The sequence below is a fragment of the Neophocaena asiaeorientalis genome, unplaced genomic scaffold (assembly GCF_003031525.2).
Source record: "Neophocaena asiaeorientalis asiaeorientalis breed wild unplaced genomic scaffold, Neophocaena_asiaeorientalis_V1.1 scaffold162, whole genome shotgun sequence".
Lineage (NCBI taxonomy): Eukaryota > Metazoa > Chordata > Mammalia > Artiodactyla > Phocoenidae > Neophocaena > Neophocaena asiaeorientalis.
This window is the reverse complement of record NW_020172637.1, coordinates 3,814,772-3,841,065: the sequence shown is the minus strand read 5'-3', so window position 1 is coordinate 3,841,065 and position 26,294 is coordinate 3,814,772. Positions and strand designations below refer to the sequence as shown.

General features: G+C 40.9%; 1 protein-coding gene across 1 annotated transcript in view; it reads left to right on the top strand.

Moving 5' to 3' along the window:
- ARFGEF3 (ARFGEF family member 3) overlaps positions 1–26,294 on the top strand; it is a 176,542-nt gene that overhangs the window by 69,584 nt on the left and 80,664 nt on the right. The window contains exons 6-10 of the mRNA XM_024739413.1: positions 11,909–12,031; positions 15,327–15,369; positions 17,488–17,566; positions 23,690–23,794; positions 24,896–25,229. Coding sequence (XP_024595181.1) covers positions 11,909–12,031; positions 15,327–15,369; positions 17,488–17,566; positions 23,690–23,794; positions 24,896–25,229 — 684 coding nt within the window. The remainder of the gene's footprint in view (positions 1–11,908; positions 12,032–15,326; positions 15,370–17,487; positions 17,567–23,689; positions 23,795–24,895; positions 25,230–26,294) is intronic.

Genomic DNA, 26,294 nt, shown 5'->3' with positions numbered 1-26,294 from the left:
CTCAAGGAGCCAATGATATATTCAGAATTCTGAAATTATAGAGAAAAAGAAAGCCTAACTATCAACAGTCATGGGTATTTTTTTTTTTTTTAACACTAATGATTACCATTTATTGAGTATACCAGGTAGATGCTTAACACTTAGGGCATGTTTTCTTTTTTCCCCTTTTTCTCATCATTATTGAGGTATAACCAACAAATAAAATGTTCGATGTTTCGATATGCATATACATTGTGAAACAGTCACCACAGTCAAGCTAATTAACATATCCATCATCATACATAGTTAACATTATCATGAGTAGTATTTATATTGGCTGATACATGTGCTTTTATGGTATTATGGGGCATTGAAGAGTGAAAATTGAGAGAAAGTTATTTTTCATCACATAGAACATTTTTATGTGTCAGTCAAAAAACAGACAGCTGACCCCTCACTATGACATAAATCAGTTCTCGAATGCGTATTTATGTAGGTAGAAAGAATGCTTTTCTTTACCACATTGGTATGTTTCACTCTATATAAGTAAAGAAATAGAATAGCTATCAGTATTTTTAGTTGAATTTTAAGAGATACTTGTGAGTGATCTTGTCATTTGTAGGTTTGCTTTTTTTTTTTTTTATTAACAGCGGTAAGAACACAACGTGAGATCTTAACAAACTTTTTTTTTTTTGCGCTACGCGGGCCTCTCACTGTTGTGGCCTCTCCCGTTGCAGAGCACAGGGTCCGGATGCGCAGGCTCAGCGGCCATGGCTCACGGGCCCAGCCGCTCCGCAGCATGTGGGATCCTCCCAGACCGGGGCACGAACCCGCGTCCCCTGCATCGGCAGGTGGACTCTCAACCACTGCGCCACCGGGGAAGCCCCTTAACAAACTTTTTAACTATACAATTCAGTAGTGTTAACCGTAGTGCAGTGTTGTATAGCAGGTCTCTAGAACTTACTCATCTTGCATAACTGAAACTTTATACCCATTGAATATTAACTCTCCATTTCCCTCCTCCTCCCCACACCGTGCAACCACCATTCTACTCTCTGTTTCTATGAGTTTGACTATTTTAGATACCTCATGCCGGTTTGCTTTCAAAGTGACAAATGTAGTTTTGAGCAGAGCAAGAAACAGGATTGGCATGTAAGAGGCTTGTTATTTCTTTGCCATGTGAAGGGACAAGAAGGGAAATGCAGCGTGTCACTGCCCAGCCACTGCCTAGCTCGACCCCTGCCCAGGAGGGGTATGGGGAAGCGGATGGGTTGTTGTAGGACTCTCAGGACTGGGGAGGCCACCAGGGATTCCCAGGCTCCCTTTGAGAGGGTGAAGTCTTTATCATCCTCACAGGGATGAGTTTTTGAATGAGAATCTGAAAGATTCGAGATGTAATTCCCAAACAGCAGATACACACTGCCATGGGCCACCCAAGTCAAGGGTGATTTCAGAGGGGATCTGGAAGCCAGAGTAGGAGTTGGCAGACCTGTCTAGATAGGATGAAACATCAAAACACAGTGGTCTCTACCAGAACCTATAAAGGGAAAAAACCTTTTATTTATTAAATCTCAGCCCAAGAGTGATATAAAGATAAAGGCGTTTGAGCTTGGTGGTGACAGTGTGGGCTCTTGAGTTGCACTGGTTGGGTGTAAATCCTGACTTTACCACCTCCCAGCGGTGTTGCCTTAGATACCTCCCTGGGCTTGTGTTTGTTCTCTGTGTAAAAGCAATGCTAACAGCGCCTGCCTCGCCATCTCGTAGTATGGTTGTGCTGATTAGACAAGAAAGATAGAATCCATGTAAAAAGCTTTCAGTGCAGGCAGCCGCATAGTAAATGCTGGGTCAAGGTTAGCTGCTGCTCTCCTGGAGCAGCAGATGGATGACGACGTCCAGGCTTCCACTAAATAATGTTGACACGGCCAGGACCCTGAAGGGATGGGTCATCAACTGGGCTTAGGTTCCTGAGACAACAGTAGCAAGCTTACTTCCCCTTCTTGCCCCTCCTGCAGCCTCCTGAGATCCCCTAGTTGGAAGAGTTCCCAGCAGAATGTCAGCATGAAGGTCATAAAGCAGGGGTCAGACCATCATGGAAAAATGCGTTACTTCCAGTGCTAGCTTTGACTTATTGTTCAGGATGGAGGCTTCGGACTGCATTCCTCTGAAGGAAGGACTTGGCAAAGATCTTAAAAATAAACTTTTCATCCTGTATTTGATAGCGGGGACCTTCCCTTGACAGTGTGCAGGCTCCCAGAAGATGTTTTTAGGCCCCGCCTCTCCTATAGATCCACAAGAAGGTCCTACCACCTCCCTGTCCGTGATGGAACTTAACAGTTGAGGCTGCAGGTTCCCCCAGTCCTCACTTAGATGCCCCACTCTTTTCTGGTGACTGGAAACATCAGCAGATTCTCCGGCATAGCAGGGGGATGGAGACTGCTTTGTAAGGACCACAATGGTCACCCCTTCAAAGTGCTTTTGATAAATGGCAGTGTGCAGAATCACTCCTCTGTGCTAGCCTGGACCTGGCGTGGACACCAGGTTGAGGGGAGTAAGAATCCAACTCTTGCAGCTGGCCAGTCCATGGGTAAGGACATCTGCACGCCAGGCTGCTGAGAGAAGCAGAGGACAAGCATGCCGATTCCAGCACCAGGGGCTCACTCTATCCAGTGGCACCGATCAGAAAGCCAGTGAGAAAAACACCCTGGAAAGTGCTCTCCTGCTGAGAATCGTGGATCTTTTATCCATCAGGCTTGGCTGCAACTCAGAGTACTTCCACCAGGCGTTAGCTAGAGCTCTGGGCTCTCTGTGGCCATTTCCTCTCAGAGTTGATCATTCTGAGGAGGCTTGAGAACATAACATCACTCTTGGTGGCAAGAGATAAGTACATATTACATGGCTAAGACAGTGTTCCATGGCTACCTTTAGTACATATTTAGCTCTCTGCCAGGCACCGTTCTCAGAACTTTCCCTGTATTAGATCATATAATCTGCACAGCAGTACTGTTGTACTAGCCACACAGCTAGGAAGTGATAGAACCAGGAAGCGAGACTGGTCGGTATGACAGATAGCCACACAGCTAGGAAGCGATAGAACCAGGAAGCGAGACTGGTCGGTATGACAGATAGCCACACAGCTAGGAAGCGATAGAACCAGGAAGCGAGACTGGTCGGTATGACAGATAGCCACACAGCTAGGAAGTGATAGAACCAGGAAGCGAGACTGGTTGGTATGTCTGATAGCCACACAGCTAGGAAGTGATAGAACCAGGAAGCGAGACTGGTCGGTATGACTGATAGCCACACAGCTAGGAAGTGATAGAACCAGGAAGCGAGACTGGTCAGTATGTCTGATAGCCACACAGCTAGGAAGTGATAGAACCAGGAAGCGAGACTGGTCGGTATGTCTGATAGCCACACAGCTAGGAAGTGATAGAACCAGGAAGCGAGACTGGTCGGTATGACTGATAGCCACACAGCTAGGAAGTGATAGAACCAGGAAGCGAGACTGGTCGGTATGTCTGATAGCCACACAGCTAGGAAGTGATAGAACCAGGAAGCGAGACTGGTCGGTATGACTGATAGCCACACAGCTAGGAAGTGATAGAACCAGGAAGCGAGACTGGTCGGTATGACTGAACTTTTGGTCTTTATACCCTGTAGCACGTGCTGTCATAGTTTGGTTGTGGAAGGGACACTCACAGGGGCCCTTACACTTGCCCCGTGGAAACCAGTGGTAATTCTCAAAGGGGCTACCCTTCCCCTCATCCAGACCATTCCCAGGCGTGAGCACCCTGCAGACACAGTGTTGAAGTTAAACTAATCTTGCCTTTTATCTTTAAAATAGATCTTTTTCTTAAGAGAATAGTATGCCTCAGTTCACCACCAACAATGATTAAAGATCAGAATTAGAGACAGGCTTATACAAGTTTGCATAGGTTCCTGTATAACGCTGACGATTTTCAGTAGTTACTTGATTAAACTTTGACCTCTCTTTACCCTCCTGAAATGAACTCTCTTACATATGGGATACTTACAGTTGCAAAGCATCAGAGGCCCTACTTTTATGTTTGTGGTTCTCTTCAAAGGCTGCATATTCAAATCACCTGGGAAGGATTAGCAAAAATAAGATGCCTAGGGTTGCCCTAGAAATTCTGAGTTTTTTGGTCTTAGAGGGACCTGGGCAAACAAATTTTGTAAAGGCCTCCAGTTGATTCTACTGCAGAAGTCAAGTTGAAAATCACTGCTCTGATAGTTACTGTTCTCTCCAACCAGCTGTGTTGTAAAACCATATTGAATGGAGCTGTGATGCTCTAAAGCCTCAAGCGTGGTCCACTCGGCAGGTGCATGGCAGCACCTGGGAGCTTGTTAGAAATGCAGGTCCTCGGGCTCCAACCCAGACCTCTGAATAAGAAGCTGCCTTGTAATAAGATACCCCGTGGGATGCATAAACGTATTAAAGTTTGAGAAGCGCTGCCACAAGTGAATATTGGTATAATCTCATTAAAATGAGATCTAAAGATGGTGTTTTTCTGGGTTTATAGACCTAAATCCCAGGCAAGGTCTGTCATGCCTCTTTGCCATGGCTAATCGAGCCCCCTCCACGAAGTAGGGATGCCCACACAGCAGCAGAATCCTCTCAATGGTGGCCCCTAATAAGTACAAGATTTTGACTCTTCTAAATTCCCTTGTCTTTCATCATCTTCTCCTGCCAAATCATCTCTACGTTTTCTCCTTCCCATTTGTCATTGCTTGATATATATCAAACATATTTCTTAAAACGCTTCAATGGTTTAAACTGCCACAGAGCTATCCCACTGTTCCTTCTGAGTATGTGTTTCCACCAATAAGGACCTGTCAACCTTTAAAACCATAGCTCCTCCCCGAATCCATATTTATGTAATCTGGCATAAGACGAGCATGGAGTAGATCTATTTATACGAAAAGCATAAGAACAATTTATAAATATAAGCTTATGGATCAGTAGTTACAGCTGTTAGATTATTAAGTGCATTATGTATGCATAATTTAAGAAAGGATAGTAGACTTATTGGAAATCATTGTTTACTTCAGATACACATGATAGGTATAAGTATTTTTCTTACATTGCCTACATTTTATTTTTCCTCAAATTTGCAAAATAGCTTAGAACCTTTTGGATTTTCACTATAGAAGTTGCTTAAGAAATACTTTTTCATCAACAGGAAGCATTAACTACAAAAGAGAGTTATACTGCCACAAAAATAATGGTATTCTGTAGACATAGTGAAACCCAGTGATTTTGCAGGTTTTTGCATGTTCTCAAGTGCTTTCCACCTGCTAATTTAGCCTTTGAAAAATCTGCATCTCTATTTTTAAAGCAGGACATTTCAGCCTAAAACTACCACTTAGCTCCTGGAAACTTTCTTGGTTGTAGCTGAATTTCTCATAAAAATAAGTCTTTAACTTCAAGAAAAAAAATCTTTTCTCCTATTGTCCCTTTTGATATAGCTAGGGAAACAATTTATAAAAAGACCTTAAAGTAAATCATTTAAAAACCCCTGTGGAAATGTTGGGAGAGAATCCACACACTCTCTTCTTTCTTACTCCGTCTGCATTGACTGTTACTCAAGAATAGTGTTTACCCTGGAACCTGTTGATCAGGAAATGGGATGTGTGCTTAAGTATGAAAAATGAGTCTGTTTTCCCAAGGTACTGCTGAAACTATAAAAGGATCATTAAGCGCTGAAAATGTAAATAAGAGGGCAGCCTTCATTTGTGTGTCTAACTTTAACTTGCTTAATTAAACTGCAATAATGACAGTTTTTCAGAATAGGGTCTTCTATGATGCAGGAGGAATAAATATCAACCGAATTTAGAATTGGACAGTTATGAAATATCCAACATGTGTTTTCTGTTTAATTTCATGAATTATCATTACTAAAACTCTGTATGGATACAAAATTCTCTTCATTGGTTGAAAGCTGGACGCTTAGTATTTCTCCTACTATTATGCCCAAATGAGCAGATGTGTTGAGTGTTCCGAGTATAGTTACCTTAACGTAGGAAAAAGCTGTCGAAGTAAAAGTTGCCAAGGCCTGGGAAGAGGTAGTGCATAACCAGAAGCTCTGTGAAGCTGATTTGAAGATGGTTAATGATACTGTTTCATTGGTAAGATTTGGAGCATATTCTCATGCCTGCTGAAGTCTGCTCTATGGGATTTTTCTAAGTGAGAAAGCCTTGTTTGTAAATGTGTATTTGCTGGTTTGATCTTAGTCATGGGAAACTTCCAGTCTTTGATCCTGTGGCATGTTATCAAGTTCAAGCAGAGTCTTTCTCAAAGACCTTTTTTTTTTTCCTTTAAGATTTTTACTTTCAGGAACCTCCCTTTTTTACTCCATCCATCCTCCATCCCTCAATTCCAAAACAGTGGTTAATAATGGTAGCTACTGATGGTTGAGTTCCTAGGGCATGTCAATAAGTATTGTATTTTCCACACATTCTCTTTTAATCTTTACCATAACCAAGCTATATAAAGAATCCAGAGAAAGGGAGGTTAATTTGCTTGCCCAGTGATTTTAGACCAGGAAAGCCCAAAGGTGGATGGGAAGGAGGGGTCTCCAGGCTGGAGTCTGATTGCACCCACTCCACTTTCCACATGCTTCCTTTGTGAGTAAGCTCCCCCCACTGCCATCTAGACTTATTTTATATTGATTTGTTTATAAATAAAAAACAATATTGGAGAAATATTTTTTTTGGATATTCAAATCTAGGCTTTTTATATTTCAAATATGTGCTGTTAACCACTATGCTATACTATTGCTTCCTGGCTACCCTCAGTCTTAGAAAATGTTAGTGAAATCTTGCCATATTAATATAGCAACTGACTGAAATTCTTTGGATTCTTATCCACTTTGGACCTTTACCAAGGCATTTAGTTAGAGAATGGCTGTATGGTGGTTTTACATGTAAAGCAGAAGTGTTGATGCATTTTACTTTTTTTGTGACCGTAGATTCAAGTGACCATCGGGCATATGCCACTTTCTTGGGTGTCTTTACATATTGATACTCAGTTTGTCTTTTCTGAACATTACGTTATCCTCAGAGGATATGGAGTTTAGCAATAGTTCCACTTGTTATGCCAGGGAACTTAAAAAACACTGAAGCTTAAGACCTGCTGCCAAAGATTCTGATGTCACGGTTCTAGTTGTCACTAAAGTATTATTTTAATTGGGCTGACTTCTCTTTAAATATTCAGTGATCCTTTTTTTTTTTTTTTTTACTCTAATGTGGAAGCATTATTTCTGAGCCATACCTCAAATAAAATATTTTACAATTAAGGAGCAGATAGTCTCCAGATATAACCTGGAAAAAGAGTACACAGATGACTTACTTGGTCCATTTATCCTGGAAGCATCTTATTTGTCTTGTTCTCTTTAAGACTGGGAGGGGTAGCCCCACCTCCTGGCAAGAAAACCAACCAAGGAAGTTGGCCCATTAAACCAGCTGAGGCTACTGGATTGAGGAAACCCCATTCTAAGGAGCTTCTCCACTTTTCCTTCCAGAAACTCTTTCTTTCCTTCCTCGTGGGCCAGTCTCTTTGCTGACTCTGGTTTGACTCCTCTAAGGTGTCTGTTCTTTGGCTACTTACTGCCAGATAGGCTTTGAGCAAACTAGTCCTTTGCAAGACATTCTCCACTTTCCTTTAACCTCTGGCTCTTGAAAAACTTAGTTGGAGTTAGAAGACACATTGAGCAATGCAGAGATCCCCTCTACTTCATTTTGGGTTGGTTCACTGGACAGAGGCTAGAGTTTGGTAGACCCTGTGTAGACAAAGCAGAAGGCTCTGCCTGAGGAGGTGCAGGCATTGATGGGTTGAGGGGTCTTAAGCCATTTGAATATGCCAGCTGAAGCCAGGAAGAACATGGAGGAGGAAGAAGGAAGTCCCAATGAGTTTTCTGTAAATGCCTGGGCACTTTAAGAATTTCCTTGTAAGTTGAGATCCAAAAGGAAAACCAGCAAATTTCCCTACCCCAGCATGGGATCAGATTTACTTACACGGGTATTTCTTAGGAATAATAAAACAACTTCAGTTCATTCTGTCTGTGTGTATGTATGTGTGTGTGCCTGTGTGTCTGCATCAACAGGACCCGTTTAATGAGGTGCCTCCTGTCACATACCGTTACTGCTGTTTACCTGGGAACGGCAGAGCCACTGAGCTGTCATCACGATATAACAGGGTTCAGACACAGTGATCATCAAAATTTCCTTTGGTTCTAATGTGATCAGCAAGCATTCATATAAGAGACATTTCTGCTTTCTTGTAGCTTACTTAATCTCTGATCCTTTCTATTTTTTATCACCATAAATTGTCATCTCGGTAAAAATTTTCCAGTTGGAAACATACTAGCTCTTCCCTTTATAGAACTCATTAGTCAGTACCATGCACTGTTTTAACGAAGCTATGCCACTAACCCCATTCAGATAGGGAAGAGAAGGAAAATGCACAGTTCAACAAAGTGAAGGTCATACGTACTTTGTAAAGCTAAGCAAACTTCTACTGTGGCAGCTTCTTTAAAATTTATTATCACTTTGGTTAACGTATATTGAATATCTGCTACATTCTACTATGCTGCTTCATATTTAATAATAGTAATTACACCGTGGTTGTAACCTAGTACTGTTATTTATCAGTCTACTGACTCGGTGATACAAAACTTGCTTATGTATGGCTTGCAAACTTGTGTTTTCTTGTTCTTGTTCCTTCCTGCTTTCGGGGTCTGTTTTGCTTCATTAATGATGTATGTTTTTGCCCTCAGTTGTGTCTAGCATGCCATAAAGCTAGATGTCCACAAATTCATGAAATGATCAAAATGTCCCTTACGAAACTCCTCACTGCCCTGTGTCTTCGTGCATTCCCTGGCGATCAGGGGCCTGTGGCTTTTCACAAGGTATTTGACTTGCCCTTTGAGCCTCTGGCAGAGGTGCAGGACTGAGGCTTTTTAAGTGTCAGTTCTGCACCACAAAAGCAAAGGGCATGGGGAGACAGAACTGATACAGGATATATGAAAAGAAGAAACTGATAAGCTCCTTTTCCAGAAACTCAGCCTGACTTTGGACATGGTGTTCTCTGAGCTTCTCTGTTTCAATGTGCTCATCTTAGCACTGCCCTGAGGTATAGGAAGAAAAACATTCACAAAGTGAAAAATCACTGGTCTTGAATTACAATGGTCAGGTTTATAAGGGGAAACGTAGTTCTGCAAACCTTTCGGATTTACCAATTTATTATTAATATAGCAAGTTAAAGGAACTTTTCTTTAGAAGATGTCAGGATAACTGATAAAGCATTTCTTTCTGAGTACCTAAAGAGAGTGATATTATCAGACACATGATCTTGTTTTTTTGCAGTACGTGGGCCTCTCACTGTTGTGGCCTCTCCCGTTGCGGAGCACAGGCTCCGGACGCGCAGGCTCAGCAGCCATGGCTCACGGGCCCAGCCGCTCCGCGGCATGTGGGATCTTCCCGGACCGGGGCACGAACCCGCGTCCCCTGCATCGGCAGGCGGACTCTCAACCACTGCGCCACCAGGGAAGCCCCATGATCATTTTTATATTTAAAAGGATACCCTTTTGTCATATTCCATATTTATACTCCCAACTTTAGTAGAATGAGATCCTTAGGTTAATCTTTTTTTTTTAAGCAGACTAAACATGCCTATCTTTTCCCTTAATAAAACGCCTCTTGCAATAAGTCATTTCCAGTGTTGTACGTGTAGTAATAGCACCGAAACATTAAAAATGGTGGTAACATTAAAACTCAAAGAAATGCATTTGTTACTTGTGAAGTTCATCTGTTTACAGCACTGTGTGTGTTGCTTCAAATCCAGTTCTTCATGTGTGCTTTCTTTCTTGGGTCTAAAGGGACTGATAGAGTTTTTTAAGCAGGATATAGATGGCTCTCAGTATTCAGGAATACCATGTTTATGTTAAGTGTATAGTTCAGCTCTCCAGATAGCTACTCTCATCTTTAGTGCATCTAAGGCTTAAAATTTCCCCTTAAATTTATAATGTCAGAGCTTAGAGATTTAAAGATCAACAGTTATAAAGATTTCTTGGGAGAGTATAAGATTTAAAGAAAACTGTTAAATCCTAAGGTATAAATAGTATGAGTGTGCCTGATTACACTGTGGAGAATTTGATTTCATCAACGTGAAATACCTCACTCAGATGTATTTTCACAGTTTTTAAACTATTTCATCACATGCAAAAGTAAAAGCCTTTCAAGATTAAAACATATTTTTTTCTAAGTATGCATAAATTGTACCTTCAGGTACATTATAATCCACGATTGTTTAAGAAAATGAATTTAAAACTGATATACCCTAAATGGTAGTTGGAAAAACAAATATTTTGGAACTTGCTCTTAGTTTTTAACGTAAAATGAATTAATCTAAGCCAACTTCCAAATACACTGTTGAGTTTTCAATGCTTGTTTGGAATATTAAGCATTCAATAGAAGATAAATTAAACTGTTAGAAAATATTTACTTTTACCTAGTTAATTTTACCAAGAAGGTTATTATAATGAGGCCGGGCAGAAAGGTCGCGCTTAAGCAGTAGCAGCAACAAAGGTTAACATTTAGTTTCTCTCTTGTTTCAGTTATCAATCATCAAATTAAATTTGCCATTTGGGTGAGAACCCTGTATTTTCCTTGTAGATAGTCTTGGAGTTACTCCTAGAAAAATAATTTAGGTACATTAAATCCCCCTTTTTTTCTTTTCGTGGGACTAAATATGCTTGGAAAATGGAAAGGATAACATATCTTATGCAGAGGAAAAAGTGGGCAAATTTAAAGCATGCATTTATTGTCAATGCCCATTCCTATAGCTTCCAAAGGAATTAGAGGCAATAAAATCTGAAAAGTCATGCCATTTAACATCAACATCATCATCAAATGAGAGATTTTTTTTTCCCCCCAAATTGGGACTTCTCCATGCAGTAGCCATCAGGGAGTCTTCTCATGTTCAGCTAGACATTCAGACTCACAAGACCCAACTAGACCACAACTGGCGTTATGTTCACTTAGCAGGATATAGGACAGGAAACAGAAGTAGGTTAACGGCAGGCATTTATCTTTCACAGGAGTCCTTGCTGCAGTCCAGAGGCTAGTTGCTGGCTCTCAAATGTCAGCTTAGGAGCAAAAAGATGAGAGCCACCTTTGTGGGTACAGAGTCACCTTGGCTTAGCCTCCGCAGGTTTCAACTATGTAGGAACCAATAATCTGTAACAACTGCATGAGCTCAGCTGGCAGAGGTCTGAGAGGGTGTGATCAATGACAGCAGTCACCCAGAGAAACTCCTCACCAGGTTTTTATAGTTCGTTCACAGTTCTCCGAATTCAGATGCAGCTTAGTAATCGGGGGACATTTTTACCCTAAGCCATGCTGCCTAGTAACACAGCTAACTGTCCCACTTCTATCAGGTTTCCAAAAGAACACAGCTGGAGACTTAATCCAAGGTCAAACTTGTTTATAGAGGAGAAAGTGTTTCATTAACCCTTTCCGGGCACTTCATAACTCTGGAGTTAAATTCTGTTCCTGTTTTGTCATGGAGAGAACTTTTCCTGATTAATTTCTAGCCACCTGAGTTTGTTCTAGGTAGAATTATTTGGCATATCTAAAAATCACTAATTTGCATTCTTCTGTGATACTCAGAATAATAAGCTTCTAAGAGTGATAATCTTTAGGGAAAGATTACTTTTCCTATATGATTAAAAACAAATTCCCAGGGATTTAAAATACATATTTAGTAGTACTCATTGACAACTAGTCTTAAATCAGGCTGACTTTCTATTTAAATGAGAGATTTAACATCCTCTCCAATTAATTCCAAAGCATGTTGGTAATGAACTGATATCTACAGATCGTGTGTGTTGCTGTCTTATTTCTTTACCAGGTGTGCATTGAAACATACATATGTAGCTGTCACCAGCGTAGTATAAACACTGCTGTGCGGGCAACTCTCAGTCAAATGCTGAGTGACTTGACTTTACAGTTACGACAAAGGCAGGAGAATACGGTGAGCCTCTCGGTACCCACACGTTCATCCCGGTCTTGCCAGTGTCTCTGTGTAACCGCATGCTGAGTGTCCCACGTCCTATATGCTTTCCCCTCCCCCTGCCAGGGCTGCTTCCTACTGAAACATTAGGAAGGGCTGGCTTGGTTCAGAAGAACATTTATTTATATAAATTAAACTCTTTAAATGTGTCTTTGCCTGTTTCACTCCAAAGCTTGGAGAATTATTTTTCCTTATGGTTTCGGTCATGTTTTTAGTCATTAATTTAAAATTCACTTTTCTTTTAAAATCATGTTTTAAACATCTCTGATTGAACAATTTTATTTAAAATATTTTGATGTATTAACAAACAGAAGTAAATTCAGAATTAAGAAAAATTACTAGCAGTTAATTAATTACATGCTTTGAGGCTTGGTGTATATGTTTCTGTTTATGAAATAAAAGGCTGGGGCAGGAGGTTTTCTTCACCTGATGGTGCCATCAGGGAAAAAGCTGAATTTGTCTTCTCTCTGTCATCAAAGCCCACTCGAGCTTTTTGCTCTGAACTTCAGCAGTTTGTCTAAAGTGAGCATTCCTGGGAAAAATGTAACATATACAGCTTCTTGTATATGTTATCTCCTGGGAATGTTAATTGAGGAGATGATTCCTCTTCAAAATTGGTGTTTTAAAAAAAAATGCCTCTAATAATTCAGATTAAACTTCTTTTAAAATCTGCAAGAAGTATTCCGAAATGAACACTTTATGAGTTATTTTTTAGAATAGGAAATCTCAATGGCAATCCAGAATATCTCAGAAATTAATTTTACAGAAATGAAGAGTTCACTTCTAATTTTTAACTTCAATTATTTTATAATTTTTAGAAAATCATGGCGTTGAGTGAAACCTTAGAGATTATCTGGTCAAATTCTTTTATTCCTCAGAAAAACAGCTGGGGAAGATGAAGCCCAGAGAGATGAAATTGAAATCTAAAATTAATGAGCATATCAGTGAAAGAGCCAGAACAAAAGCCCTAGTCTCCTTACTGACTCCCAGTCCAGGTTATTAATATGCAGTCTGGCAGCCAGTGTTTTTTTGTTTTTTGTTGAAATCCACCAATCTGAAAAAACAAATACTGATTTTCTTTTCTGTTTGCTATATCTAAAGCCCAAGTTTTTATTAAAAATGGTTTAAACTTGAGATATTTTTATTATATTAGCTTACTCTTTGTTAAAAACGATTTCATTTATATTAAGGTTTTGCATATGACGGTATAGATATATTAGTTTAAAAGAAATTCAAATCTATAAGCAGAAAGCATTAAGAGAAAAAAGTTTCTTAATGGAAACGAAGCTAAGATGTTGAGAGTCCTGATACTAGTATATTATCATGTTCCATCCTTGCTAAATGGCAACATGATGGGAAATGCTATAACACTAATGCTTTAAGATGAAGCATTTAAATGAAACTTTGTAGTTTCAAAGAGATTTCAATTATGATAGTTTATTTCGTTATATTTTTAAATTTTTAAGTAGGAGAATTTGGGGTTTTAAGTAAAACGACTCAGCTTTTTAGCTTATCTTACTCTTCTGTAACAATGGTGACAGATATAGTTGTAGAGGTCTGGATAAAAGGACAGGGTTGTCTGCCTCTGTCCTAGGTACTGTGTGGCTAATCAACCTTCTGGTCCCCCTCATCACTGACCATCTGGACTCACCCCATCGGGAGGCAAGATCCCAAACGAGATAGAAAATGAGTGTTTCCTGTTAATTTCCTTTCTATTACTCATTAGATCCCTGGAGATGTTTTTGTGTCCCAGAAAATCATGATTCTCAGGATGCTAATATTTGAAGCACTTAGGATGTTTAGTAGAGGGAGACATAACTTTTGCCACCTAAGAATGGTTATTTTTTTAAAAAAAAAAAGCTATTAAAGGGGAGTGGTCCCTAGGAATGGTGAGGCTCACTCTAAGTAGGCTGCATGTTCTCCCATGGGACACTTAGCATTACTCGCAGAAGACGTGTATAGTGCTTAGCATGACCCATCACCGGAAAGACGTCATGGGCCATCTCAGAATTAGAAAGACTTAAACAGAGTGGAAAGAAAATACATCTAGAATGCCAAAAGCTTAGCATGAAGTGTATCTTCAACTTAATGTCTAGCCCCTCCCAACCCCTACTCCCAGGGCCAGATTACTCAGTTTGATTTTGTAGCCTCAGAAACCCTGAGTTATTATCGAGCTTTAGTTTTGAATTCTTTCGATGACAAAAGCCATTGTTAAATTGTTGTTACTCATTTTAAAAAGAAACAAAATGCCACATGTAAATATGGGGGGGGGTAGGTGGTAGTGGTTCTCCTATCCATAAAAATGATTCAGATGGATTTCTTCCAGAAAATGTTGTTCTGAACTTAATATTTATCCATGTGCTGAGCTGTAGGCGCTAACATAGCATTTCCCAAAACGCTGTAGAAGTTGCTGAGCTTGCAAATTTATGAACAGAGAAGAGTAGAAATACATGCCTGTAACAAGTTTTAAAATGATCAGTGCTATGCTATGATTTATATCTGGTAGTTAATTGGCATGGAAATGCCTTCTGTTTATCTCCCAATGCTAAGAGGTGGGGAGACTGAAGGGTTGCCTTCCTGCTCTCAGCTCAGTAGTCACTGAATTATCCCTACCACGGGAAATAATCTTACTACCAGTAAATGTCTTTTCCTTCCTATTCTCCCTTCCCTCCAGGTTCTGTCTCTACCCTGATAGTTCCAGATCTACTAGAGATGGCCTAGAGGGTCGGTCTGGTCAGTCAGAAATTAATACACTCCCCCATCAATTAGGAATCTGGTGCTTCTGACCCGCAGTCATCTTGGACGACTTGTATGTTGATGTCCAGGAACCTGATTCTTCTTACGATTAAGAATCTGTATTCATTAGGTGCCAGTCAGAGTGCAGTCTGTGACCTTGGGACAATTTGTTTTTTTTTGTGCAAAGAGAATGCATCTGTTTAGGCAGGTGTTGCCTCAGGTCATAGCCCTGCAGCATCCCGGAATGATCAAGTGCATGGTGGGCCTTAAACTTCCAGGGGGTTGTGGACTCTTGAATGAGTTATTTTTGGAACTGATAACTCAGTTCAGACATCACAGCCTTTTCATAAGTACCATGAGTAATGAAATGCTATCAAGAGCCGGAGGGTGCACCTAGGTAAGTTAGCAGAGCCCAGAGCACTCAGATGACACTTTGTTTCCTAGAACTTTCCGTTGTTTAACAGTCGGGATTTTTCTTGCCTGAATCTCCTAATTGTCCTGTGTGTGTCTCCCTTACTAGATAATTGAAAACCCGGATGTACCGCAGGAATTCAGGAGTCAAGGTATTGGATTTGATTTCTGTGCATTCAGTTTAAAAAGCCGATGTAAAAACACCTGCTATGTGCTTGGGGTGGGGATGTAACGCTGAGTAAAAGCTCTCAGGTTAGTTCCCCGTTCTCCTTGGAGGCTCTGCTTAGCTTTAGTCAGCTGTTGTTTCCTTCTGTTCCTACACCCTCTGCCAGCCATACTTGTCCCTGCTCCAGCTGTGTCAAGGAAATTAACTCTTCACACACCTTCCTGCTGGAAGCTAGTTTTTGTAGTTACAACAGTCTTCACGAAGTCAGGTTCATTATTTCACCTGAAGGGTATTTGTGAAACACCGAGTTTTTGACATGAAAAATGAGTCACCTCACAGGGAAGGACAGACAGCCCAGTTTCAGTAGCAGGTGAAATCAAGGTAAGGAACTTTCTTTCTGACCCACAGGACAGGAAAAAATAAAGGTCCGCGTACAACAGACAAGCACTTTGACTTCTTCAAAATGTTTGATGGTATTGTTTTCTGAAAGAGATATGAAAAATTCAAATTATCTGATTGAAATACTGAAATAGAATTTTTATTTTGAATTTTATTCAGTAATTTTTAAAATGTTGGAAAAAATCTGCTTTTCTTTGATATTTTTGCCAGTTAATAATGGGGAAAGGGGGGAGCGGGGTAGAGAGAAGATGAAAAAGACCAGGGAATGAAACAGAAAGAAGTAGCTAAGCAGCCACAGTTAGAAAAAGAATAAATGAAAGGAAAATGACTGCTTTAAGTCATTTTCTAAAGCATCACATTAGCATGTTGTTTTAGTCACATCCTCCTGCATTCTTGGGCTGCAGCATCCTTTCACCTTTTGAAGCTCTCAGTGGTATACTCCAAGATTTTCCACCAGTCTCTTCCTCTTTGGCTCTTTCAGTTCCCATAATGTCTTCCTTTAACGTAGGATGATTTTATAAACTAAAAAAGGAGGTCAAAGTCCTCTTGGTTAAGGATGCATCTTTAAAATCTATATCAGTAAAAAAATTGATGGACTCATTTGAAATTTACCTAAAATTGAGTTTCAAGACTACTTGTGGGTTTTATTTATTTTAAACTATCTTTTATCATCGTACTTTATCATTTCTCAATTTGTTCCTGCATTTAAAATATTAAATTCTGAGGATCAGCCATTTATCATTCCCTTGCCTTCCTCCAATTTTATTTTTATTTTCCTTCTTACACTCTTGCCATTTTTTCTCCATCTTCTCTGACCTCATGGTCATTCATTCATTCATTCATTCTATACATCCATCAAACACTTGGGCACATTTGTATAGCTCTCCACAGGTTTTTATTTAAAAAAAAAAAAAGCAAATGCTTCCACTGGTTACTTCACTTGGCCCAACAGAGCTGGGACTTCATTATTATTTGTCGCATCTTGCCGAAGGCTAAACTGAAGCTTACCCAAGCTCACACAGTCAGCAAACTGTGGACCAGTACTTGAACAGATTCCAAATTTCAGCCTTTTTCCAATACACTTCGGTGCTTCTGTGGGAGTTTTGTTGCTAGATTCTGGACACAAACATGTTTGAAAGGAAAAGTTTTTCTGACCGTGGCTGTTGCTCCTTTAACAGTGAAGGCCGCGTACCCTGAGGATGCTGGACAAATAGCTAAAATAGGTGAAGATGGTGACTAACTTATTTTGCCTCCTTTCCCTAGTTTCCTAGTATGAAAAGCCCATCTTTCTTCCATGCCACCATATTTTCTCTCTCTGGGATACAGCTCAAGTCTGCTCAGGAGACCCAGAAACTGAAGAGGTCAGAATAAGGGATACATGTGTAGTCTGCTGGCCTAAATATTGATAAAATTGTTATCGATTGTGTTGTTCCTTAAATTAACCAAATCTTTTTTGTTAAGTGTGAGTGAATTTTACTTATAATGAATAGTCTATTATTTCCTTCCTGGACTGTCTTGAGTGTTTTACTTTGGAAAGGACTGATGGGATAATCAGTCCTTTAATTCTTTTCTGTGACCCTTTTGGTGACCTGAGGAAGGCTCAGCAGTCCTGAAAGTATCAAAAGCAGAAGATGGGAAGGACTGTTGAGGAAGCCTATAGTGCCCCCTGCTGATGTCTAATGCCTGTCACCTCCTCTGTTTGAAGGATCAACAGTAGAGTCCCTCTGTGATGACCTTGTCTCTGTGCTCACTGTTCTGTGTGAGAAGCTCCAAGCTGCCATCAAGTAAGTGCCTTCAACACTGGTGCTCTGATTCGTTAACGGACTATTTCTGAAGTAACTTTTGCCTGCAGCATCACTTAAAGTTGCAGAGCATAGGGACAGTGGTTCCCACCACCCAGTTGGTATTCACTGAGCAGTTCACTGTCTTTCCTGAGACATGTGTTTAGTGATCTTGGGCAAGCCCACATGACCAAATACGATTACTGAAGGATGTAATTTTCTGATGAGAAAAAGGGAAAACAATACCTTGCAGAAGAGTTAATCCCTTGAGCATGGAGGTGAGTGGAAAAAATGTTGGCTAAGAGCTAGTTGATACGAGGGCCAGTCCTAACCTGGCATGTCCCAGGTCTGTGGCTCCAGATGAGCCTTCTCATCCAGCTATTGCACCTTCCTCCTCTGCTAAATGGCCAGGTTGGGCTGTGTGATCTTTTCTATTTCTTCTAACATCTCCTGAGCCTGTGAGCTCACACACCTATCTTTAAAAAGAATGTGTTATTCTGATTTTTATATACTTTTCATTTATTTGCATGACAGTTTAATCAGTGATATTAGTTCATTTGTGACATCCACTGCTCCAACTCTCCATGCAGTAAGTTGATAACTTCTGCATCTGTAGTAAAGACAAATCATAAAAAGGCCAGACTTTGCCAAGGTGAGATGAAAGTCTCTACCAGCTACATATTATAATTAACTGCAACATTCTACAACATGGTAGGATTCTGAAGTGCCTTTTGAGTTGGGAAAGACACATTAAACTATTGTTACTGGTAACTAGAGTAATTGATAATTCAGAAAACTTTTGCTTATAGAATTTTATGTGTGGTAATGAGCTACGAGAAACTGTCCAGTTGCAGACACGAACGAACTCTCTCACTTTGCTGGAAACACCGCAGAAATTTGTTTTTGTTGTTTTTGTTTCTTCATAAACTCAGGATTATTTTTAAGCTAGGCTTAAAACTACTCTTTAAAAGTTGTTGCCGAATAGTCTCTACTTCAATTTATCTATCATTCCTCCAGGTCACCTGCATATTTTAACCAAATTAAGCTCAATTTATATCAGGCACTAAAAAAATGAAGAGATTTATTTAATACATAGGTAGTACAAACCAAAACGAAATAGCGCTTAACTTCTTCCACCCCCCACCCTCAAGTTTCTCCCACCCCAGGACCCTAGGCAGGCTGCAGGTATGGGCATTATTTTTCCTTCGGGGGGAATGTACATGGAATGTACCTGGCTGCTCCCGTGCCCCACTCAGGTCCCCTCTTCCTGACCATGGAGGGTTGGAGCACTAGGGCTGGGATTCAGATGAGCACCCTGACCTGTAGGCTCTAACCCCAGCCACGGTGACCCCATCTATAGGGGCCCTGTGCTGCCTGATTTCTTTGGGACAGTCCCAGGCTGTGCCCGTTGTGTATGATTACAATCACCCTCCTTTACTCTCAACAGTGTCCAGGCTGGGATAGGTTATATATCCACTCTACCCATCCATGCCCGGGGTTTAGATCTCTTCCAGTGCTAACTTCTCACCACCCCTGCCCAGGTCCCGTCCATCTTGGCAGAGCCAGCTGTTAGAGCTGGAATATGTTTCTCATTGGCTTGTTTTCTCCTGAGAGACAATCAGAGTTTAATTACTATTGGCTCAACTGCAATATCTTTGTTGGATTACCTGGGATAAAACCCCCGTTAGGCCCCTTACTAGCTCTTGACTTTGGGCAAAGAGCTCAACCACCCTAAGCTTATTGATCCTATAATTAATTATTATTAGCACGTTATAATTTTATTATGTTATAATAATATTTATAATAAAATAACGTTATAATGTTAATTATATTTGTAATATAATTTTAATATTGATATGCTTAATGATTATTCAAAATATTTTTAATTTGCATTATAATCGTTATAATCTAGTAATATATATAATATTAGTAATATAAAATATGTTAGGGTTTTTGTAAGGATTGAATGAGAAAATTAACCTAAAAGACTGTCAGTGCCCACCAACCCAAGATCACCAGGAACATCTGAGGTTAACAGAATTAGGGTTATTAACTTGCTGCAGTAGGGGAGCCTGTACACTATGCGAGCGATAGGACATCCAGTAAAAGGGTGGGTGTTAGGAATTGTTATAGGATTTGAACCTGAGTTAGGTAATTTGGTGCGGATTAAAGGAATTGGGGGTTCTGTTCAAGGACTGGCTACTGTCAGAAAGCAAGGGGCAATTCTAGCATTGAGCATCCTAGTTTTCATCTAGCTGACAAGAGGGCCAGATGGGAGCCAGCGTTGTCACTGGAGAAGCAGCAGGAGTCACTTACAGGGGAGGATAATATTTGGTCGTTTTTGTAACTGTACAGATTTTTAAAAAAATTTCTGTTCAGATGTGATTGCCAGTTTGCTTTCATCTTGTTACATCATCATTGTGGAGAGTCCTCATCTGATGTTAACATTCTGTGCAGTTGTTTCTGTTCCCCAGGGGAACACACAGCTGGCTGGTAGCAACTAGTAAGATGGCTGTTGCCAGCTGTCAAGGATTCTTCTTCTTGGCCCACCCCTTCAGGTCTTAGCCTTGTCGGGGAATAAAACAAAGACCACCGAAATTTTGAAAAACTTAAAGGCTATGTTCATTACTGTGCTGACAAGGGAAAACTAATAAACTATTTTTTTCTGAGTAGTTTGCTAAGGGAAAAATCTAAAATTTTTAAGTGCTAATAATAGTTCATGGTAATTATGCCATTAATAATTTTAAATAGCCATCAGGAGAAGTTAGAACAAGTCTGTAGGTCTATAAATGATACCATTGTTCATTGGTCCAGAAAGAGCCTTTAGCAAAGTCTAGTAAGGACCTGCCCGGCATCTGGGGTTCATTCAGCTCATGGTTCTTTAAAACCTGGATGGCTCTAATGTCACCTACAGGGACCCCTACCTTAAACAGTCCAAAGTTACGCTTATTGTATAATTATTATTAAAGACACTCATATCGATATCTTCTAGGAAGTACTGGTATAAGTGGAATTTTTTTTTTTTTTTTTGCTGCACAGCACATAATAAATATTTGATAAATATTAGCTCTAAAATAGCTTGTTTGCTTTCAGAATTATCAGTGCTAATTCTAGTTGGTGATGCATTTAGGAACACTGAGTTTCTTACATTAGAAATTTGACTGAAGGTTGTTGGGAAAATACAATGCACAAACGTACATTACAAATGCTCACATATGTGTATTAGAAACTAAAGGTCATACATTTCTATCAGTCACTGAAAAAATGAAAACGTTTCTAAACCATATAATTCAGGGATAGGCTTTAAATGGAAAAAAAAATAACTCACGTGACATGCATATGGTTTTCTAGGATTTCTCATTGGACATTGGATCAAAGATGGCTTTAGGCATATTGTTATAGAGCTTAATGATTTTTATAGGATTCTCATAGTCTTGCTTGTTTTTTCAAAGCAATTTCCTTATCATAATTCTGCTTCTGGAGACTCCTCTCCTTGTTTGGTTATGGCCTTTCCCATCATGGTTCCATTGCCCTAATATGGGGGTTCTATTACTGCAGAAGCTGGGGTGCAGCAGGCTTAGTGCAGCTTCACTGGGAGACGTTTAACACCCCCTAGTCAGATAAAACCATGCCCTTGGTTGCTCTCACTCTGGTGGTTCTATTAATTCTCCTTAAATTTTCACATCTATATAGTTTCTTCTGATTTTACTACTTTAACTCCTTTTATTTCCATTGGCTAAACTTGACTCCTCTCCTACCTTCTAAGTAGGTTCTCTTCCTCTGAAACCACACCACGGTCATTACTTCCCACCCAATATCCATTCCCAAAATCAACGCCGATATACCTCACAGGTCTTTAGCTCTGTAGGGGTATGTACTCATGATATGTTCAGTCTCTTAGGAGAAATCAGAAAATGCATTCAGGCACACAGGTTAACTCACATGCCTCGGAGATGCGGTATTAATAGAGCTCTATATTAGGCAAGTTGAGTTACGTGATGCTGTTTAAATCCAAGAATTTTTGGAAGGATACTTGGGATTAGAAAGATATTTTTTCATTCTCTGCCCGTTGGTTTCCCACCACCCTCTCCCCACTTCCCTCTCTTCTCAGTACAGAATGTCGGAGAGGAATCTATACTGAGACATCTTGGAATCAATGAGGCGAGGCTGAGCCTTCATATTGTGTATTCTAATTCCATTCCACTCCTTATGCAACTCCCTCTCTCCTTTTTCTAACTAAATTTGAACCTGTTTCTAAGGGAGGCAAAATCAAAATAGTTCAAAGCGAAACAAAATTTTAAGAACTCCAGAAATCGAGGATGTGCTGCCAGGTTGCTGTCACAGTAACCCTGCCAGGGCTGCACTGCTCCTCCTTCACGGACCACTGGTCTACCCACGAGAGTTGTTCTCTGTGGATCATGGGCCTGGGAGGAAATCCAGAGACGAGCAGAGAGTGAGACCAGTAGGTGCTCAACCTGTTCAAACAAAAGGCCAGACAAAGTGACTCACAGCCCTCCTAAGTAGGCAGATGTTCCCTAGTGTGTGCTGAAAGAGTTGGCTAGTTTCTAGGCTCCTTTCTTCCCTGTGCATCTCACAGATTCGTCTGTCTATAGTCAGACAAATATGAAACGTACACACTGTGCACACACATATGTGTATCTAGTGAGAGGCATGCATGGAAGGTGCCCCTCTAATGACATGACGCGTGCCAGGCCACGAGTACTCATTTTTCCGGACTGCAGCAGCCCACAGAAAAGCTGCCGCATTCAGTCTCCAAGGAGACTCCCAGGCCAGTTTCCTTGGCAATGAGCTCTCTCTGTCACCAAGTCTGATGCCTTGGGGTTGCCATATTGCTGCAGCACGCTTTGCTGATATGTACTCATAGGGAACTTGACTGCTTGTAGCTTTTCTCTGGGTTTATTTCCAGTGATTTCAGAAACTGAGACTCTTTATTGTTTATAGTTATTTTAGTTTTGTGATGTTCGACTGACAGTTTGAAAGGTAGACATTTTTCAGTAAGGGCATTTAATAATTATTTTTCTTAATTATGAGTCAAGTGATTGGTCAGAAAGACCACCCACCTGGATTTTAATACTTTCTGGTGGATTAGGCAGAAAACTTAATCCAGGTATAAAAATGTGCATCCCATAAACTTATCTGTTTTTTTAAAATCTGGTTCTATTGAGGAACCCCATAGTAATAATTATGAGAAAAATAATTCGTCTGTTGAACAACCATGCTGCTTTCAAAAAAATAAGAAAAGCCAAATGCAAGTTAGTAAAGCATTAATTATCTAAAAGATATCATGGTACAATAAAACATCTGAGACATATTTAGACAATTAAACATATTAAAAATTAATATTTCTGGAATGAACTGTGGACTTTAGGCAATATATCAATATTTGTTCATTAATGGTAGCTATTAATTTGTTCATTAATGGTAAGATGTTAATAACATCTTTACCAGGATAAACCACGTGCAGGGGTGGGTAAAATATGGTCACTTTCCATTACCATATTCAGTTTTTCTGTAAATCTAAAACTGTTCTAAAAAGTAAGGTTTATTACAGAAAAATCATCCTAACTGTATTAGTTTGTTGGGGCCCCCATAACAAAGTACCACAAACCAAGTGGCTTCAACAACAGAAATGTATTGTCTCGTGCTTCTGGAGGCTGGAGATTGGAGATCATGATGTCAGCAGAGTTGGTTCCTTCTCAGGGCTGGGAGGCCTCGCTCTTTGGCTTGTAGACGACCGTCTTCTCCGCATGTCTCTTCACATTGTCTTCCTTCCATATGTATCTTCTCTGTGTCCTAATTTCCCTGTTTTATAAGGACACCAGTCGTATTGGATTAGGATCTACCCTAATAACTTCACTTTAACTTGGTTACCTGTGTAAGGTCCCAACTCCAAATAAGACCATTTCTGAGGTGCCAGGGGTTAGGACCTCAGCATATGAAAGGCGGAGGGGGGGCACAAGTCAACCCATAACACTACCAATGCCCCCTACCCCAAAATTAACACCCTGTGATACCTAACATTTTCCCAAGTGTTTTCCACACGTCACCTCTTTAGTTTCGCCTTTACCTTGTGTGCATTTGTATGTTGGTCCTGTTCCTCTGCAGTGACAGTCAGCAGCTGCAGCTTCTGTACCTGGAGTGCGTTCTGTCCGTGCTCAGTAGCTCCTCCTCCTCCATGCGGCTGCACAGAGGCTTCACGGACCTCATCTGGTGAGTGCTCATCCAGACGCCAACCCCTGCTCCACCCCAACCTGGGAGGCTCGCTCGCTCTAGCTGGGTCTGCGGGTCCCTTCCCAGGGCATCCATGCCTCACTGGCCATTTCATCTCTGTGTAAATATATTAGAGGGAAAGTAAGGAGATAGCTTTGCTTATATGCACCAGACGAAGCTACAGAGAGAAAGGGGAGAGAAAGCGATAATTATTGTAACAAACTATGCCTCCCAAGGCCCTTTTGCATTTTGTTTCCATCGTAGGATCATGGGAGCCTACGTTCTAAATCATATAAAGGCACCAGAGGGTTGCACAGGCGAGGCGATTCACCTTCGCCAAAACTGGACCTTCTTCTCAGCCTCACCCTGGTACTTTCTCCATCTCAACCTGAATACTAGTCTCTTAATCATAGTCAGAGATTCACACAAGTGACAGGACCCTCAGGCAGCCAGCTAGCTGCTCTGGGTTCCTGCGCTTATTGACAGGGAGAAAGTCGAATGCTATGTATATGATATGTGTCAGAATTTTAAACTAAGTTCTCAAATGAGGAGTATAAATAACTTTGTTATTTATAGTAAAATGACACTTCATAACTAAGTTAGCATTTTGAGTCCATTTTCCTCACATAAGATGATTTCTAATGCTTCTCTTGATATTTTATGTAGTTAACCCCAGCTTGAATTATGAGGCAAAGTATTCTGTTGATATCCCCAGGAGTGATGAGGAGTCAGGGAACGCTGGGGCAGAAGGTAGCCAGAAGAAGGAGCAGTAAAGAGCCCAACTCTTGTCTTTTTTTTTTTTTTGCGGTACACGGGCCTCTCACTTTTGCAGCCTCTCCCGTTGCGGAGCACAGGCTCCGGACACGCAGGCTCAGCGGCCATGGCTCACGGGCCCAGCCGCTCCGCGGCACGTGGGATCTTCCCGGACCGGGGCACGAACCCGTGTCCCCTGCATCGGCAGGCGGACTCTCAACCACTGCGCCACCAGGGAAGCCCTTACTTGTCATTTTTAAGGCACCTGGCATTTACCCTCAGGATAGTATTCGTATTTTATCATTCGGCTTGTAGGGAAACTTTCCTTTCTTCTCATTCTCTTCTCAGGAAAAACCTTTGCCCTGCTCTCATCGTGATCCTGGGCAATCCAGTTCATGACAAAACTATCACCTCTGCTCATAGCAGCAACACGAGTACCAGCATCGAATCGGACTCTGCGTCTCCAGGGGTTTCTGACCACGGCCGGGGGTCAGGCTGCTCCTCCACCGCACCAGCCCTCAGTGGGCCCGTGGCTCGGACCATCTATTACATCGCAGCTGAGCTGGTCCGGCTGGTGGGGTCAGTGGACTCCATGAAGCCCGTGCTGCAGTCGCTCTATCACCGCGTGCTGCTTTATCCCCCACCCCAGCACCGGGTGGAAGCCATCAAAATAATGAAAGAGGTAGGGAGGCAGTGAAGGATGTCACCAGGTCTGCCAAGAGGGGCTGAGCACCGTGTCTTGCACAAAGGAAATACTTAGAAAATGTTTGTCAGTCACCTGCTGGAACTTAATTGCTTCTGTACAGTATCTGGTAACAAATAGTATCTTTAGCACTGGGGGCTGTGTGTGCATGTGTTGGGCTAAGGGGGTGTTGATGAGTGCTCACTGAAGCAAAGCCATTTGATAATTTTAACTACATGCATCTGACTGGGCTCCAGGCTGAGCTTTCATTTTGCTCCCTCAGGTACTGTCTGTGCAGATGTCTATGTGTTTTGGTTTTTGGGTTTTTTGAATTTTATTTATTTTTTTACACAGCAGGTACTTATTAGTTATCCATTTTGTACACATCAGTGTATACATGCCAATCGCAATCGCCCAATTCATCACCCCACCACCCGCACCCCCCGCCGCTTTCCCCCCTTGGTGTCCATACGTTTGTTCTCTACGTCCGTGTCTCAGTCTCTGCCCTGCAAACGTCAAAAGCTTTTAAGTTTCATTAGGTCCCATTTGTTTATTTTTCTTTTATTTCCATTATTCTAGGAGGTGGCTCAAAAAAGATCTTGCTGTGATTTATGTCAAAGAGTGTCCTTCCTATGTTTTCCTCTAAGAGTTTTATAGTGTCTGGTCTTACATTTAGGTCTCTAATCCATTTTGAGTTTATTTTTGTGTGTATGGTGTTAGGGACTGTTCTAATTTCAGTCTTTTACATGTAGCTGTCCAGTTTTCCCAGCACCACTTATTGAAGAGGCTGTCTTTTCTCCATTGTATATCCTTGCCTCCTTTGTCATAGATTAGTTGACCATAGGTGTGTGGGTTTATCTCTGGGCTTTCTATCCTGTTCCATTCATCTATATTTCTATTGTTGTGCCAGTACCATGTTGCCTTGATTACTGTAGCTTTGTAGTATAGTCTGTAGTCAGGGAGGCTGATTCCTTGAGCTCAGCTTTTTTCCCCGCAAGACTGCTTTGGCTATTCGGGGTCTTTTGTGTCTCCATACAAATTTTAAGATTTTTTTGTTCTGGTTCT